This window comes from Lagenorhynchus albirostris, chromosome 7 (assembly GCF_949774975.1).
Source record: "Lagenorhynchus albirostris chromosome 7, mLagAlb1.1, whole genome shotgun sequence".
NCBI lineage: Eukaryota > Metazoa > Chordata > Mammalia > Artiodactyla > Delphinidae > Lagenorhynchus > Lagenorhynchus albirostris.
In genome coordinates this window covers 7,161,185-7,177,725 of record NC_083101.1, presented here as the reverse complement: position 1 = coordinate 7,177,725, position 16,541 = coordinate 7,161,185, and the positions used below count along the sequence as shown (strand labels likewise).

The window sequence follows — 16,541 nt, the reverse complement described above, 5'->3', positions numbered from 1 at the left end:
TATATTAGTATGTAAATTTTTCGTTTACAAAAGTAAGATTATATTGTATATAATATACTGCAGTTTTGTTTATTCATTTATTAGTATTTAGGCTGTTTTTCTCATGTCAGTAATTTAGATTTTGTTCTTTTCAAAAGCTAGGAAGATTTCCGTCATACGGGCGCATCATTATTAATCCATCCCCTTCTTGATTGATATTTGGGTTGTTTCTAATTTTTTTCGATGCAGTAAGCACTTTTATGTACATCTTTGTCTATTTCTGCGGACACATCTGTAGGGTTGATTCCTCCTGTCGGCTCAGTGGGTGTAGTGTGCAGTTTTTACTTCAAAAGACAGTGCTGAGTTGCCCCCTCAGCAGATTCTACCATCTAAGACTCCCACCAACAGTGCAGGAGAGTTCCCGTTTCCCCTTCCCCAATCAGTGCCAGATGTTTTTAATCTGCCAACCTGATTTAGAAAAGCAGTCTCATCTAATTTACATCTCTTTGCTTATTCGGGATGTTGGTAATTTTTTTCAAATGTTTCTTGGCCTTTTTTTTTTTTCCCCTTCTTCTTCTTTGAGTTGCCCGTTTATGTCTAAAAGGTCAACTTGGCTTTTATTCTTCTAACCTTTCTGCCTGCTTGGGAAGCAGGAGGAGAGGGCATGGCAGAACCACTGGACGTATCAGTTGTTGAGGGGGTTGCCAGGATTGCCCAGCTCCTGGCAGAGTGCGGAAAGGCAGGAAGCCAGTGGGTTTGGCTTAACAAGCCAGTACTTTATCCTGGGAGTACGTGTCTGCTTTATGCTAGGGCTTGCGCGGTGGAGTCTTGGTTTAAAAGTGTGTGTGTGTGTGTGTGTGTGTGTGTGTGTGTGTGTGTGTGTGGTGTGGTGTGTGTGTGTGTGTGGTGTGTGTGTGTGTGTGTGTGTGTGTGTGGTGTGTGTGTGGGGTGTGTGTGGGGTGTGTGTGTGTGTGTGTGGGGTGTGTGGTGTGGTGTGTGTGTGGTGTGTGTGTGTGGGGTGTGTGTGTGTGGGGTGTGTGTGTGTGTGGTGTGTGTGTGTGTATGTGGTGTGTGTATGTGTGGTGGTGTGTGTGGTGTGTGTGTGGTGTGTGTGTGGGGGGTGTGTGGGGGGTGTGTGTGGTGTGTGTGTGGTGTGTGTGTGTGGTGTGTGTGTGTGGTGTGTGTGTGTGGTGTGTGGGTGTGTGTGTGGTGTGTGTGTGGTGTGTGTGTGTGTGGTGTGTGTGTGGGTGTGTGTGTGGGGGGGGTGTGTGTGTGGGGTGTGTGTGTGGGGGGTGTGTGTGGGGGGTGTGTGTGGGGGGTGTGTGTGGTGTGTGTGTGTGGGGGGTGTGTGTGTGTGTGTGTGTGTTGGGAGGCAAGGATTCTATTTATCTGATTGCTTTTTCATTTTCTTTGTCAAGATTCTTCGGAGGATATCCCTCCAGCCACTCAGAACTTCATCATTCCAAAAAAAGAGATCCACACTGTTCCAGACATGGGCAAATGGAAGCGTTCTCAGGTACCAATGGTGTCTGCACTGTAGGGTCAGAACTGGATGAGAAACTTGGGCTTCTTCAAAGACAGTGGTTTTCTAGGCCTGAGTGGGGCTGTGAGCTCCTGACCCTTCTTGCTTTTGGAGCCAGAGCTGTTTAGAAGCTATGGAAAGAGGTGACAGGGGAGCTGGCTGTCTCTTCCCCCTCAGGGGCAGTACTCAGGATGCTTTAGTGGGAAGGTCTCTGGGGGCTGGGGTGAGGCTGACCATGGAGAGTTCTGCTGCAGATTCTTGTAAGCCATCGCCCCTTGGGGGTTACTGTATTGGCTGAACATCCTACATGACGGAGTGGGTCACCCTGATGCTTGGTTGCAAGTAATAGCAAGTCTGGGAGCCAGTGTATCACAGGGAGAGGAGGTTACCACGTGGAAACCTAGGGCAGGGAGGTGGCTGAGTCTAAAACGCCAGGGAACTGGGATCCCAGTTTTCTGTGCTTCTCAGTCTTCATGGTAGGCAGAAGACAACAGCTTGTACCTTCCCGGCTTCTGGTACAGGCTGTGGAAAGACTGGGACTAAAAAAGAAAGCCAATTTCAAGTTCTCAGGGAAGGCCTTGCGTCCAGCTCCATCCAGTTGCCTACACCTGGCCTGGGCAGCTGGAGTGGGGAGTGTCCCCTGTGTAGAAGGGTGGCCCAGGGTCCTGGCAAGCTCGGCAGGTTCTCTGTGAGGAGTCTGCTGTGCTTACGTTGAGCCCGAGCCCTCGCCGCCTTGTTGGGGCCGGGGTCGTGCTAGCCTGTCTGGCTCCTCTTTCACAAGCCTGCCCTTTACATATCTGGACATGGATATCGTGTCTTTTCTGAGTTGTTTTCTCCCCCAAGTCTTCACCGGGATAAACGCCTTAGTTCTTCAGCTGCTCAAAGGATGTGGTTCGAGTCCTTTCATCGTCTTGGTTGCTCTGCCTCAGGGCTTCTCAAGCTCAGCACTGTTGACACTTGGGGCAGATAATCATTTGCTGTAGGGGGCTGTCCTGTGCACTGTAGCATGTTTAGTAACAGCCCTGGCCGCTACCCACTCAGTGCCAGTAGCAGCCTTCCTCCCAGTTATCACAACCAAGAATGTCTCCAGACATGTTGGAAGTCTCCTGGGAGCCGTCTCGCCCAGGTTGAGAGCCACCACTTTTCTCTTCCCCGAACCTGCAGGATTATCTGAATCCAAACGTGGCTTTAGTTCCTTGCTTTCCCCTAGATGTTTTCCAAAGAACATTGGGTGTTTATGATGCTCCAGTTACTGTAGCTGATTTAACCCTCACAAAAACCCTGGGACTCTGAGGTCATCTCCATTTTGAAATTGAGAAAACTGAGGCCAGGAGGTGAAGACATTTAGACATCTAGCAAGGCACGGTTAGTGGTCGAGATGAGAGTCCAAAGAGTTATGTCTCCAGCTTGCCTGGCTCTGGAGCCCCATGGGTTGAGCTGCTGTGCTCTAGGCTGTAGGTGGGCAGCCTAATCTGGCCCTCTGCCTGGTTTTTTTTTTAATTTCTTTTTATTTTGGCTGCACTGGGTCTTAGTTGCGGCATGCATGAGGGATCTAGTTCACCCTCAACGAAGACCAGGGATCGAACTCACGTCCCCTGCATTGCAAGGCAGATTCTTAACCACTGGACCGCCAGGGAAGTCTCCCCACCCCCACCCCCGCCCCCCGACATCCTTAAGTGTTGGATAAAGAGGAGGCAAGAAAGTGAGAGGCAAAAGGGATGCAGAAGAAACAAGGCCACACAGAAGTTGCTTTGCTGCCAGGAGCTGCCTCTACAGGGGCCTGCACCTCAGTGCTTTCTTAGGCCCTGTGCTGGCTGTAACCTGCAGCCCCGTGGGGAAGAGGTTGCCCAGTTGGAAGCTGGGGATGGGTGTGCTGGGAGACCTGGCCATGGGCAGAAAGCAACTTCATCTCCTGGGAGCAGGGCATCTGCAACGCAGGTACGCAGCCTGGCCTGCCTGGTGGGGGAAACATCTGGAAAGTTACCAGGGGATGGACCCTTGGTGGTATAGTATAACGGTGGCGTACTCGCCGCTCTACTTTGGAGTTTGGCTGGCTGGGTCCTAGCTGCACGTCTAATGACACCTTGGTCTTAGGAGTCACTTCCCCTGAAGCCTTGGTTTCCTCATCTGTAAAATGGGGACAATGATAGTGTCTACCTTGTGGGGTTGTTGTATAAAGAAACTGCTGGCAGCCATGGTGAGTGCACAGTAGACTCTGGTTGGAGGTCCAGGTGTCACTGTGGTCATTGGCCTGCCAGTGGTTTTGGATGGAGGGTCAGGGTTGGGTGCTTGGCGTTATCTTTCTGCTGCTCCTGCTGTCGGGGTGGGAGCCGGGGGCAGCTTGGAGCTCTTTGGTAACTGGGTGGAGCTGGGGGCTGGCAAGGGTGTAGAGGGTGGGGCTCTGACACCCTTCTCCACGTCCCGCCCCCACTCTGTTTGGCAGGCGTACGCTGACTACATCGGATTCATCCTCACCCTCAACGAAGGTGTGAAGGGGAAGAAGCTGAGCTTCGAGTACAGAGTCTCCGAGGTAGGCAAAGGCAGGAGCCTGCCGGGCCGGGTCTTTCCAAAAATAGCTGTCAGGAGCCCACAGTGGGCCCAGTGCAGAAACTAAGGCCACCCAGACACGCGTGCCGCGGACACTTTAGTGTCTGCATTGCTAATTAAAAAAAAATCTGTGAATAGATGTGTATTTATAAAATTGAGATCAAGGTATATAAGCTGTTTTATAGCCTGCATTTTTGTTTTGTTTCGTTTTGTTGTTCTTTTGTTTGGGGCCACACCGTGTGGCTTGTGGGATCTTAGTTCCCCGACCAGGGACTGAACCCGGGCCCCAGTATTGGAAGCGTGGAGTCCTAACCACTGGACCGCCAGGGAATTCCCTAGCCTGCATTTTTGTCAACTGGTGTCTGTATGTAACTTTTTAAATTAAAAATGATCACCAAAGAGGTAAATATGCTCACTGAAGGCATTACTGTTAGAGGGGACTTCCCTGGCGGTCCAGTGGTTGGGACTTCACCTGCTAGTGCAGGGAGTGTGGGTTCAGTCCCTGGTCGGGGAGCTCAGATCCCACATGCCTCGCGGCCAAAAATCCAAAACATAAAACGAAACAATATTGTGACAAATACAATAAAGACTTTAAAAAAAAAAAAAGGTCCACATCAAAAAAATCTTAAAAAAAAAAAAAGAGATTACTGCTAGAAACGTGTATAACACGAACAAAAACGCTGGCCGCGCCCTGTATTCCTCCTCGTGACGGGCTCCCAAGGGCAGCCTGCTGCTCACAGCGAGGGGACTGTCGCCCAGACCTGCCCCGGGGGCTCCTCTGCCCCCTGAGCCATGCCCTCGCTGGTTTAAACAGTCCCCCGCTTAGACTTTGAGGTTATTTCCCTAAACATTGCTGCTCTGAACACCCTCGCACATAGACCTGTGGGCGTTCTTTCCTAAGGATTCATTCCGAGAGGTGGAAATGCTGAGTTGCAGGGCGTACACTGCTTGGTGCTCTTTGGCTGTGTTTCAAAGACCGGCTTGTTTGTAGAGGGAGGGTGAGAGCTGTGGGGAGGCTGATAGGCACGGGCAAGCTCTCGGCCCTTGCTGGATGCCATCCCAGCCCCGGTGCCAGGCCTCCAGCGGCCTCCTGTGTTCCTGTCCCAGGCAGCCCAGAGCCCCCTTGAGCTTTATCTTATCTCAGACCCCAGGCCCGAGCAGCCTCTCAGTGCCTTGTCCACCCAGCTCTCTAGCCGTAGCTTCGGTCTGTCGGGTAAGGCCTGGCCCTGCCCTGGCCCAGTCCGTCCACTTTTGGCAAGGCTGGCATAGCCCTCATGCCCCTGGACCCTAGCTGGCTGCTGGGAGGCCGAGGTCCTGTTCTGTCACTGCGGGGAGCCAGGCCTGTGCTGGGGATTGACAGCCGTCTCTTGGGAGCTGGCCCCCCAGTGACCTCTTGGGTTCCTCTTGGGCCTGCTCAGTGCTCTGGGGCTTTGGCTGTGGGCGCAGACGGTGGGGGGTGGGGTGGGGGGCGAGAGGGCCTCTCCTTGAGCCTGTGATAAGGAACGCTGAGCTGTGCTCAGTGGGCTGGGGAATGTGGGGGAAGCCTAATTAAAGGGCAGTATTGTAATTACCCCAGCAGATCCTGAGCTGCCAAAGCCCTCTCAGGTCCCTTCGTTACCCCTGAGGCTTTGATGTCCGTACCACCCAGGCGTCGTCTCAGCTCAGGAGCCATTCTTTTGGCAGGATTGCACCTGGTTAAGTGCTTGGGTTCTGCAGTCTGGCTGATAAGGTTTTGATAACCTCTCACTTCTGAGCTGCGTGGCCTTGTCGCCTCTGACGCTCCGTCCCCTCATGGGAAGAGCCACAGACCTCCTCATGGCCCCTGGGGAGATCCCGTGTGTAGGTTTCTTTTTTTTAGCACAGAGCCTGGCACATACTAGATGGCATTGTCATTATTAGCTATTGTTATCGTTAGCTGGTTTTCAGTTTTAATTTCTAGTAACACTGATGTTGTTGCACTTGGGGCTCCTGAGCTGGGTTCATTCTCACTCGGGGGACAGGGGTGGCCCGTGTGGTCTCCAGAGGTTCCCGGCTTCTGCCTACGGCTGGCAGTGGCGGCAGAAGGCACTGCACACAGCACGCGGCCTCCCTTCCTGCCAGGCCAGCTGCTGTGGCTCCCCTGACGCTTCTCCTGCCTCTCAAGGCAGGGGGAGGCGGCTGCGGCTGGCGGGGGTGGGGGGGGTGGGGGGGTGGGGCGGGCGGAGTTGCCTGGGGGCAGCTTGCAGACCACCTGCAGCAAGGGGAACCGGCGAGGCGATGTATGAGATCATCTAGACCCTTGTTTAGAATGCGCTCCTTCCTTCTGAAATTATGTCTGTCCTATTCTTTGGGGGTTAAAATGTTTTATTTTTGTAAAATAAAGGTGATAGTAAATAGGAGGCTTATGTTTTGTTGTTGTTCCGTTTGATTTTTTTAAATGAGGGCAGAATTTAAATTTGGCAAGTAAGATTTTGGAGAAAATTTTACTGGTCCATGAAATCTGGAAAGGAAGCTTTGGTCCAAGGAGGAGGAGGGTGGCTCAAATTATTCTTCATGCTTCCTAGGGGCTTCAGCCCGCAGCTCCCTCCCCTCCAACCCTCTCCCCGCAACAAGCCAAACAACAGAGGCAGCCCCTGCCTTCAAAAACCCTCTCCAGAAAGAGGAGCTATAGGAGACTTTTAATTATTCATTGACCCAGCTGAGCTAGCAGCTGGGGCCTGGCCCCCGCTGGCTTCAAGCACCTTCTTTATATCCCCTTCAGTGCCTCACCGAGAAGACAGTTCTCTGGGGAATCTGTTCTGGTGCTTCTGGGGCCAGGATTACTGCACCATCCCTTATAAGTCCCAGCTGCTGCATGGGGTTAGGTTTGCTCTGTCCTTATCAGCTCTTCCTGGCGACCTGGTTCTTCACAAAGCCAGGCTCTGGCAGTGCGTTTGGTCACATTTCAGCAACGCAGCTCTTTGTCACCCTGGCCCTTGGCCACAGCCAGGTATAAAGGGAACTTTCTCCTCTTACAGATAATTTTCCTCTTCTCCCAGGCCCCAAGCATAGGGAAAGGGGAGGTGAGGGAGGGCAGCATCAGGGCCACTGTCACGTTGCTATTTGTGTGGACTGCATGGACTGCAGTGTGGTTTGTGCCTCCTGGTGCGGGGGGCACGGGCTACCATGTACCCCGTTAGCTCAAGGCCGCCTTTTCCCTCCCCACAAATACACACTCAGCTCTCGGGACCACTTCTCTGCAGAGTCTCAGCAGTGGCAGACCTGACCGTGCCTCGCCCTCTGTGCCTTTGCCCCTTTTCCCGTGGGCACCTCTTGCTAGTTCCTACCCCCGCCAGGAGCGCCTGGAGGTGTCTCCTTATACCTTTTGTACCCGGCAGACACAGGCGAGATCTGCTTCTGGGCAAGGCCCCTCCTCCCGGCCCACCTGTCCCCTGTGTCGTGTGCTCCCCGAGCCTTTCGTGACCTTTGTCCTGGCCCATTTCTGCGAGCTACATCTGGAAGGGGCACTTCTGGAGCTGCCCTCACAGACCTTTGTTTTAAATAGATAGCATCACCTGATGTCCTCGATGAGTAACATTTGGTGTGCTAATGCTGCCTGGCCGGTCACACTGATTCCACTCCTTAGTCCCTGCCCTCTGTAGGAAAGATAGAGGTGAGAGATGAGAGATGGGTCTCAGACACTGCTGGCCGTACAAAGCGTTACCCACGTTCGCACCTCTGACCCAGCATTTCTGCAAAGGGTATTTTTCATGGAGTGAACAATTGGAAGTAACCCAAACATTTAACAGTGAGGGATTTGGTAAGTAAATCACAGTACATTGGTACAGTGAAATATTATTCACTTGTTAGAGGCTTTTGCGAAATTATGTTTCCATGTTGCTGTGGAACAAGGGTCATGAGGAAACTGATCAGGCTATGAAGCAGCATGTGCCCTGTGACGCCTGTTTTAGATGAGGAAACTGATCAGGCTATGAAGCAGCGTGTGCCCTGTGACGCCTGTGTGTGGATGTATACCATCACCCTGTGCCAGGCACTGTGCTAGCATGCTTCATGGATTGTCACTTAGTCCTTGTGACGGCCCTTGGAGTTACTTTCCATCATGCCCATTTTTGAGATGAGGAAACAGGCTCAGAGAGTTAAAGTCACTTGGTCCAGGTCTTGCGGCAACGAAATGGTGTTTTAGCTGTGATTTGAAGGCAGGTCCAGCTGCCTTCAAAATTCTCACCATGATAAGCAATGGAAAACACTATTAAAAGGATGCAATAGAAGAGTACGTTAAAATGTTAATACAGGTTCCCCCGTTATCTGAAAGTAGAGCGTTTCTACGAAACCTTTTGTAAACCAAAGTAGTGTAAAGTGAAAACCCTCTTTAGGTTTCTTTCGGTTAGCGAAAACAGCTACTAATGTAGGTCTTCCGTAAAAGTAAAGCGGCGAAAAGCGAACTTTCGAAAAGCGGGGTATACCTATGGTGTTGATTTCCGGGTGGCAGGATTATTGGTCATTTTTGTTTTCTTCCTTTTTACATATCTGTTTTCAGTGCTGAGCAGGTATTGTGTACTGAACGGAAGACACCAATGAAACGTAGCAAAGCAGGTCAGGGCTGCAGTTGTGCTTGTGCGGCAGCTCCCCCGGATGAGCTGTGGCTAGAGAAACCGGGGGCAGAAGCCACGCTGGTCCTTCAGCCTAGTGCTGGGTCCTTTCTGTAAGGCTCACTGTGTTCACCTGTCCCCTCCTTCATATTCAGGGTGGTTGGGAAGACAGGGGGACAGCAGGGAGATGCCAGTAGTGCCAGGCCTTGCGGTCACTGTCCAGCAGCAGTTGGGACTTCTTCCCTCTGTGGCTCTAGCCTGGGGACACTAGTCATCGTGGCTTGGCCCCCTCTCCTTGCCTCCACAGGCCATTGAGAAACTGGTCGCTCTTCTTAACACGCTGGACAGGTGGATTGACGAGACTCCTCCAGTGGACCAGCCCTCTCGATTTGGGAACAAGGCCTACAGGACCTGGTATGCCAAACTGGACGAGGTGAGGCTGCTGTAGGACAGGCTTGGGGGCTGGGCTGGGGAGAAAGCTGGCAGATATCAGAATCGCTGGGGAGTTTGTTCAAATGGCAGTTCCGTTTCTCAGAGTACAAATGCGTCTACCCTCTCCCGCAGCCATCCTCCAGGAATCACCACTGTGGATGCGCAGTCCTCTGCACAGGGCTGTTTATTAGGGGATCGTAGCCACGGATTGAAACGTCCCACATGTCCATCTGCAGCTTATTATCCGTTAAATAAATTGGAAAGTCAACCCAGGGAGTACCATGCAGCTCTGAGAGAGAATAGGGAGGCCGACTAGGGAACTCGGGAAGGGACCGCAACTTCCAGTGGTCCCTTGGCGTCTGTGGGGGATTGGTTCCGGGACCCCCTGCAGATGCTCAAGTCCCTTGTATAAAATGGCGAGGTTCGGTCAGCCCTCTGTATCCATGGGTTCTCCATCTATGGATACAAAGGGCCGACTGTACTGTTAGGTTAGAGGGGAGCTGGGGTGTTAGGCACACGGCAAGCTGCCTTTTGGTAAGAAAGAGGGGAAACAAAAAAGGTATGTTTGTATTGCTCAGTTTGCACTGGAAGGATATGTAAGAGGCAAATAAGGCTGTGGTTTCTTTTTTTGAGAATGGGGGGAGGGGGTGGACGGGAAAGGGTGACGTAAGACTTCTCAATGCATCCCTTTTATAATGTATTTATTTTTGAGTCATGCAAAGGTAATACCTGTTAGAAGCAAACAAAAAATAAACATGAAGGATAGCCACCCCTGGGAGTCCAGATTCTCACCAGGTCTCCGGGAGATTCTCATGCCAGGTGATTTTTGGGTTTTTTTGTTTCTTTGTTTTTTGGCCACGCCACGTGGCATATGGGATTTTAGTCCCCCCAACAGGGATTGAACCCTGCGCCCCCGGCATTGGAAGCGCAGAGTCTTAACCACTGGACCACCAGGGAAGTCCCTCATGCCAGGTGTTTATAGACTGAGCTTAGAGAAACTTGCATCCAAGTTTCTTTGGCCTAGTGTTTTCACATGGATCAGAAGGGAGTCCCAAGGACCCAGCAAAACACTGTCCTTGCCTAAGAGTGGCCTGGGGCTGCTTCTGGTCTCTAAGATGGCACATGGGCGTATTTTTTTTTATTAAGTTATAACTTAAAGCAAGCTGACAAACCATAGCTGTCAGTCATGTACAGCTTGACCGATCTTTTTTTTTTTTATAAATTTATTTTTATTTATTTATTTTTGGCTGCACTGGGTCTTCGTTGCTGTGCGCCTGCCCTCCCTAGTTGTGGCAAGCGGGAGTTGCTCAGCAGTTGTGGCGCAGGGGCCTAGCCACTCCGCAGCACGTGGGATCCTCCCGGGCCAGGGCCCGAACCCACATCCCCCGCATTGGCAGGCAGAGTCTCAACCACTGGGCCACCAGGGAAGTCCCCTTGATAGATCTTAACATGTTTTTACCCTTGCATCCGTCCATGTCAAGCCACGGAGAATTCCAGCACTTCAGCAGGGCCTTTGTGCCCCTTTCTAGTTGATATCCCCCAGACTCTTCTGACAGCTGTCCTATAGATTGATCTTGCCCGTGTTTGAACTTCATGTAAATGTCTGGCTTCTTTTGCTCAACATTGTGTGACTCCCCTGTGCTGTGCGGAGCAGTGGGTCTTCTTCATTGCTACGCAGCACTCCAGGGTAAGGCCATAGCACAAGTTATCCATTCTGCTGTTGACGGACGGTTCAGTTGTGGGTTGTTTCCACGTTTTGGCTGCTATAAATAATGCTGCCGTGAACGTCCTTGCATACGTCTCTGGTGGACGTCGGGCATAAACTCCCTCGCTGGGAGTATGAAGAAAGAGGACATCTCTGGAGGTGTCAGTGAGTTACTAGATGGGAAAGTCGAATGGCTTCTTTTTAGCCCTCCTGTCTTGCCCCCAGAACCGTGTCCCCTGGAGGGAGGGTCAGCAGATGAAGAGCCACCCCAGGGTGGTCTCCGGTGTGTGAAAATAAATGCTCTCCCTCCTCTTCCTTCTGTGGGCAGTCAGAGCAGGGAGCCAGGACTGCTCGCTGTGGCAGCCTGGCTCCAGCCAAGATGCTGCCTCTGGGCACCTGGCCACCGAGATGCCGCCTAATCTGCTGCCACCACTTTGTGTCTCTTATGTTATCAGGAAGCAGAAAACTTGGTGGCCACAGTGGTCCCCACCCATCTGGCAGCTGCTGTGCCCGAGGTGGCTGTTTACCTGAAGGAGTCAGTAGGGAACTCCACGCGCATCGACTACGGCACAGGTACCCGTTACCGTGGGCGGCGCCTGCTTGGCTTCGCAGGGGCCCTTTCTCGGGTTGCCTCCTCTTTGCTCTGGGTTGTGTTGGTGGGGTGAGGGAGCCAGCTGGGGTGCAGCGCGGCAGGTGCAGGGACGCCTGCTGCTCTGGCTTGGTCCACCAGGGGGAGCTGGTGCCACATGCATGGTGGCTGTAAGCGCAGCGCTGACTTCTGTTGCTTGTAAAGAGGGCCTCGCTGTGCGCTCATGTCATCACCAAACTAATAATTTGCTGAGCGCTTAGTGTATCCCAAGACAACCGCTTACGGAAGGCTTGAGAACTGAAAGACCCTGGTAGCCTCTGGCAGCGCTGTGGCGCATTGCTGTTAGCCGCTCGGTGCCCTTCAGAGGGAGCGCTGTGGGCATCTTAACAGGGAAGGGGGGTGTCCTTTATCTAGGTCAGGCGTGGCCGAGGAGGGTCGCTGCTTTGATAGGCCCGCCTTCCTTTTCCTTTCCACGCTGACGCAGGCGAATGCAAGAGCTGCTGCTCTCTCGGGCCCTTCCCTCGCCTCTGGAGGAGCCCCGGCCCCAGGGGCAGGCCTGGAGAAGGGCCCCCTTGGACCTGGGTCATGGGAAAGTTCTGTCATCTGCTCCCCTGATGCTGAGGAACAGGCTTATTATCGAGTGAGACTTTTAGGGGCGGCACTTTGACTGAGGCCAGCCGACCAGGAAGACCTGGAGGTGGGGAGTGGCCAGGTCAGCAGGGGCTGGGTTTTTCCTCCACTCTCAGATGCTCTTAGCCGTGCAAGGGTGATGACTGCCCCTGCGTGACGGTGGCCTGGACTCTGGCTGGTCATGGTCAAAAACTGTGCAGGTGAAAGTAACAGCTCATAAGCTTTCCAGGCCCTTGGAGGGACCCTTATTCTGCAGAAATAGGACAGGAAGCCACTGAAATATTCTCTCCTCCCCTCCCTCCAGATATGTTTATTATGACACCATGAACCATGGGATGCGGCCCAGAGTCCAGCCGGCGGTTTCTGTAGCGCTGACCATTTCTGTTTGACATGACTGGGAAGGAAGGGGGGTGCCCTTTGACCCTGCAGTGTGGCCATGCTTCGAAGCCTTCAGTGGCTCCTTTTTTCCTGTGGCTGTAAATGCCTGTCTGATCTTCAGCCCCACTGCATTACACTTTCTCCCTTGCTCTCTCTGCTTTAGCCAGACTGGCCTTCCTAGGGGTCTTCAAACATATCACAGTGGTTGTTTTTTTTTTTTTTGGCCTCAGGGCCTTTCCATGTGCTGTTTCTCCTGGCTAGAGTGCCCTTCTTGCTTCCCTCACGCCCTGTGCCTTGCCAGCTCTTACTCATCTTTCAAATTAAATATTATTTCTGAAGGGAAGCCTTCCTGAACCCTAATGTCAGGATCCCCCTGTGATATCCTCCAATTATCACCTTATCCTTCTCCTTCAGAGGTAGGTTCATAGAAGTGATTGTATATTTAATGTCTGTCATCCTGATAGGTCATAAACTATCAAACAAGGGCAGGGACTTCTGGCCTCTGTCCCTCTAGTGCCTGACATGGGCGGTGATGGCCACCTGCAGTAGGTGCTGCGTAAATAGGGCAGAACTGATGAGTGAGTTAAACCCCCAGAATGAGATGTGAATGCCTATTGAAGCGTCACCAGCCTGGGCCTTTTCAGGAGTAGGATTATAGTACTAGTGGTTCTTAAAAGGACCTAGTTCTTCCTGGATGGGGAAGAGGCCCCGTCACCTCCATGTTCACCTCCGTCCTTAGAGGGGAAGTTAGCAGTGATTTGGACTCTGGTGGGACCAAGAACAGTCCCACGCCTTCTGGAAGACTGTCAACCTCGGCTGTGTTTTCTCCCCCAGGACATGAAGCTGCTTTTGCTGCTTTCCTCTGCTGTCTCTGCAAGATAGGGGTGCTGCGAGTGGACGACCAAATAGCCATTGTCTTCAAGGTGTTCAATCGGTGAGTGAGCCCGGCGGGAGGGGCAGCGGCCGGGGGAGGAGCAGCCGGGTCTCTTTCCTCCTTGTTACCATCAGACTGGGGACGGGGTGCTAGAGGGGGCTCCGGAGGGGCCGTTGCTTCTCTTGTCCTGTCCTAATCAAGCTGTGACTGTGAACAGGGTGTCCAGGACTCCTCCTTCTGACAGGTTCAAGTAAAAATAAGCGAAGGGAATGTTACGTAACGACCGCTAATGCTTCTGTGGCATTTATCGCGTAGAGGTAACTTCTAGGTGCTTTACATACAACTCTTTTTATTCTCACGAAGACGCTCATTTCCATTTTATAGATGAGGAAACTGAGGCATAGAGAAATCAGGTCCTTTCACGGAGGTCACAGCCAGCTGAACCCAAGCAGTCAGGCTCTGACCTGCTCCCCTCACCACCCAGACCACCTCCTGGCACGTGGGTGTGTCTCCGTCACCAGAGGGCGCTGACACATGTGTTCAGGGCCCCACTCTGGTGCTGCTGATGCCGCAGCTCCAAGGGCGGTTCCCGAAGGGATCTAGGGGATGATCTCCTTGGACTCCCATCAGCTTTCCTATGGGCAACCCGAAGCAAGAGAAGCTGCGGCTCCTGCCCAGGCTCTCAAGTTGTCAGGAGGTGATGGCACTAACCTCCTTTCCCAGTTGGTGTTTTGCCCCTTTGCTGGGCCAAAAGAGGCTGAGTGTGAGGGAAGAAAATGAAGTTCCATAATTTTGAGTGTATCAGCTGATGCGTAACACAGGCATGCAGGTTTTCATTGAAAAGGAGATCTGTTACACTCTCAGGTGGTTATTTCCGGCCTCCTTTGCTCCCATTGGCCGAAGGGTTGAGACTGTCTTTCTGCTTTTTGCCACCTCCCCTCCCTTCCCTGCCCTCCTGTGCAGGTACCTTGAGGTTATGCGGAAGCTCCAGAAGACGTACAGGATGGAGCCGGCCGGCAGCCAGGGCGTGTGGGGCCTGGATGACTTCCAGTTTCTGCCCTTCATCTGGGGCAGTTCGCAGCTGATAGGTACTGAGGTGCCCTGGCCCTCCTCCCTCCCCTCCTGCCCAGGGCACACAGTGGCAGCTTGGAAAGCAGGCATTAGACCGGCTGTTGACGGAGGCTGCTTGCCGCCGACCTTCTGCTGCGGCTGGCGTGGCAGGCTGGGGAGGCTGAGGCACATGATGGAAAGCGACGGGCTGGGGCGAGGGCACCTGGCGCGTAATGGACCGGTGTGAGATGCGCCCCGGCTCCTGGCGGCAGCTGCGGGGTTTTATGTTGAAAATGAGGGGTTCTTTTGACTCAGTGACCAGCGTCATCCGCTGTTATTATCGAGCCGTGCGCAGGGGGGGCCCATCGAGGAGCTGCTGCTCGCTCCGGGCCCGCTCTGGGGGTTCCTCCCACTTTCCCACGGGCGAGCCAGAGTGGGTGAAGGGTCCACGTCTGTTTCCACGTAGGATTAACTGCCTAACGGAGTAACATTAATAAACGACCCTTTGTTGAGTACTTCCCTGCGCCAGGCACTGCTCTCTGTGCTTCAGGCAGATCACGCAAGCACCCTGGGAAGGCTCTTTGCCGGCAAACCGCCGACCGGCACTCACCCGTGCAGGCGCCGTGCCGAGTGCTTCACGGGGCTCCTGACGTTCAGGTGGCACCCCACAGCCCCACTGCACGGGTGAGGCAACCGGGTGGCATGGCTGGAAAGCAGCAGGGCCGGAGCTTATTACACTAGAGTACAGACCTGCACAGGGCCATCGATGGCTCCAGCGAGGTCAGGCGTTGAGGGCGGTGGGCAGCACCGCAGCCGTGCGGTGGGTGCAGGGGGCACCGGGCTGCGGTGCCCCGCCAGCGCGAACGCCTGCTTCTAAACCCCGGGGCTCTTTGCTGTTTCCAGACCACCCGTGTCTGGAGCCCAGGCACTTTGTCGATGAGAAGGCCGTGAACGAGTGCCACAAGGACTACATGTTCCTGGAGTGCGTCCTGTTTATCACCGAGGTGAGTGGAAGGGCTGAGGGAGGGGCCCGCGGCAGCCTCCGGGCCAAAAGGGGCTGAGGCTGGTGGCTTTGGACACAGGAGCCGGAGCTGCCGTCTGAAGATGGCAGGGCCAAGCCCTGAAGTGGGTTGTTGAGAAGGAAGCCCAGCCAGGCCTCTCTGAAAGGTTAAGCCACCTTCTGACTGTCCAGGCTCTCTTCCTCTAAATCAGTACTCTGGGGTTTCTACTGGAGCCGACGGATTAAGACCTGGTCATTAGGTGGACTTGGTGGCCGACGCAGCAGGTCTGAAGGGTGGGGGCCACAGGGTCTGCAGAGCTGTGTGCGTGTGGACGTGTGCGACAAAGCCATTGCAAGAGTTGGAGAGACTGGAGTGGAAGGCGGGACAGATCCCTGCTGAAGGGACACGCCTTTGCTGGACCTGGGCCAAGGGAGGTGCTGGAAGTGCAAGTGAGCAGGCCTGGACCCCCAGCCCACCCAGCGGGGGTCGTTTAACTGGGTGTCGTTGTCCTGCTAAAGTAGGGCCTCCCGCCAGTGCAGCCTTGGACCGCTTCCTCAGGGTCACCTGGGGAGCTTGTGAAAATGCACGTTCTTGGGCCCCACCTCAGCTTTCTGCATCAGAATCTTGGGGGACGAGCGCTAGGAACCTGAATTTAAACACATATGCCGGGTGATCAGGCATGAAAGTCGGGGACCCACTGCGCTCGGGCCTCTCTTTCAGGAGGTGTGGGGACCTTTCATCCTCCCTGCCTGGCACCCACCCCGCAGGCTCCCAAAGGGCACCCTGGCTCTGCCGCCTGGAGAGGGTCTCGCCCCCGTTCTCCTTCCTGACGCCCGCAGGCATTCCTGCTGGCCCGGTGATGTCCCTCGCACACCCGTGGGCGCCCCTGCCTGTGCGGGCTTCTCTCTTGGCTGCCCGTTCTGAGCCCCCTGAAGAGGGGGAGACGCCTGGCCAAGCAGCCATAGCTCCAGACTCTCCTGGTCAGCAGTCGGCTCAGGCCTGCGCCCAACTGCAGAGGCCAGAGGGGAATGCTGCGTTTCTCCAAGTCAGCAAATGAAGGCCGTCCTGACAGCTGGGATCTGCTGCTTTCAGCACTGTAGGCAGCCCAAGGTCGGAAGGACTCCGGGGCAGCCTGGCTCGCTGCCTTGAGAACCAGTCACATGCTGCTCTCTCCAGAGTAGAACGGGAGGGTGTGCGGAGCTGGGGAGACCCCAGGAGGAGCTGGGTGAGGAGAAGGGGTGGCCTCGCCCGCTCCTGGGGGCGTTC

General features: G+C 53.9%; 1 protein-coding gene across 5 annotated transcripts in view; it reads left to right on the top strand.

Annotated features, from left to right (window-relative positions):
- Positions 1-16,541, top strand: part of PTPA (protein phosphatase 2 phosphatase activator) — a 39,697-nt gene that overhangs the window by 3,769 nt on the left and 19,387 nt on the right. For 3 of the 5 annotated variants that reach the window (XM_060154117.1, XM_060154119.1, XM_060154120.1), the window contains exons 2-8: positions 1,398-1,495; positions 3,945-4,031; positions 8,924-9,049; positions 11,209-11,326; positions 13,185-13,284; positions 14,188-14,312; positions 15,178-15,278. In XM_060154117.1, coding sequence (XP_060010100.1) covers positions 1,472-1,495; positions 3,945-4,031; positions 8,924-9,049; positions 11,209-11,326; positions 13,185-13,284; positions 14,188-14,312; positions 15,178-15,278 — 681 coding nt within the window. In that variant the 5' untranslated portion in view covers positions 1,398-1,471. Of the gene's footprint in view, positions 1-795; positions 819-1,397; positions 1,496-3,944; positions 4,032-8,923; positions 9,050-11,208; positions 11,327-13,184; positions 13,285-14,187; positions 14,313-15,177; positions 15,279-16,541 lie in introns of those variants that run through there. The other 2 variants (XM_060154116.1, XM_060154118.1) reach the window with 2 other exon arrangements.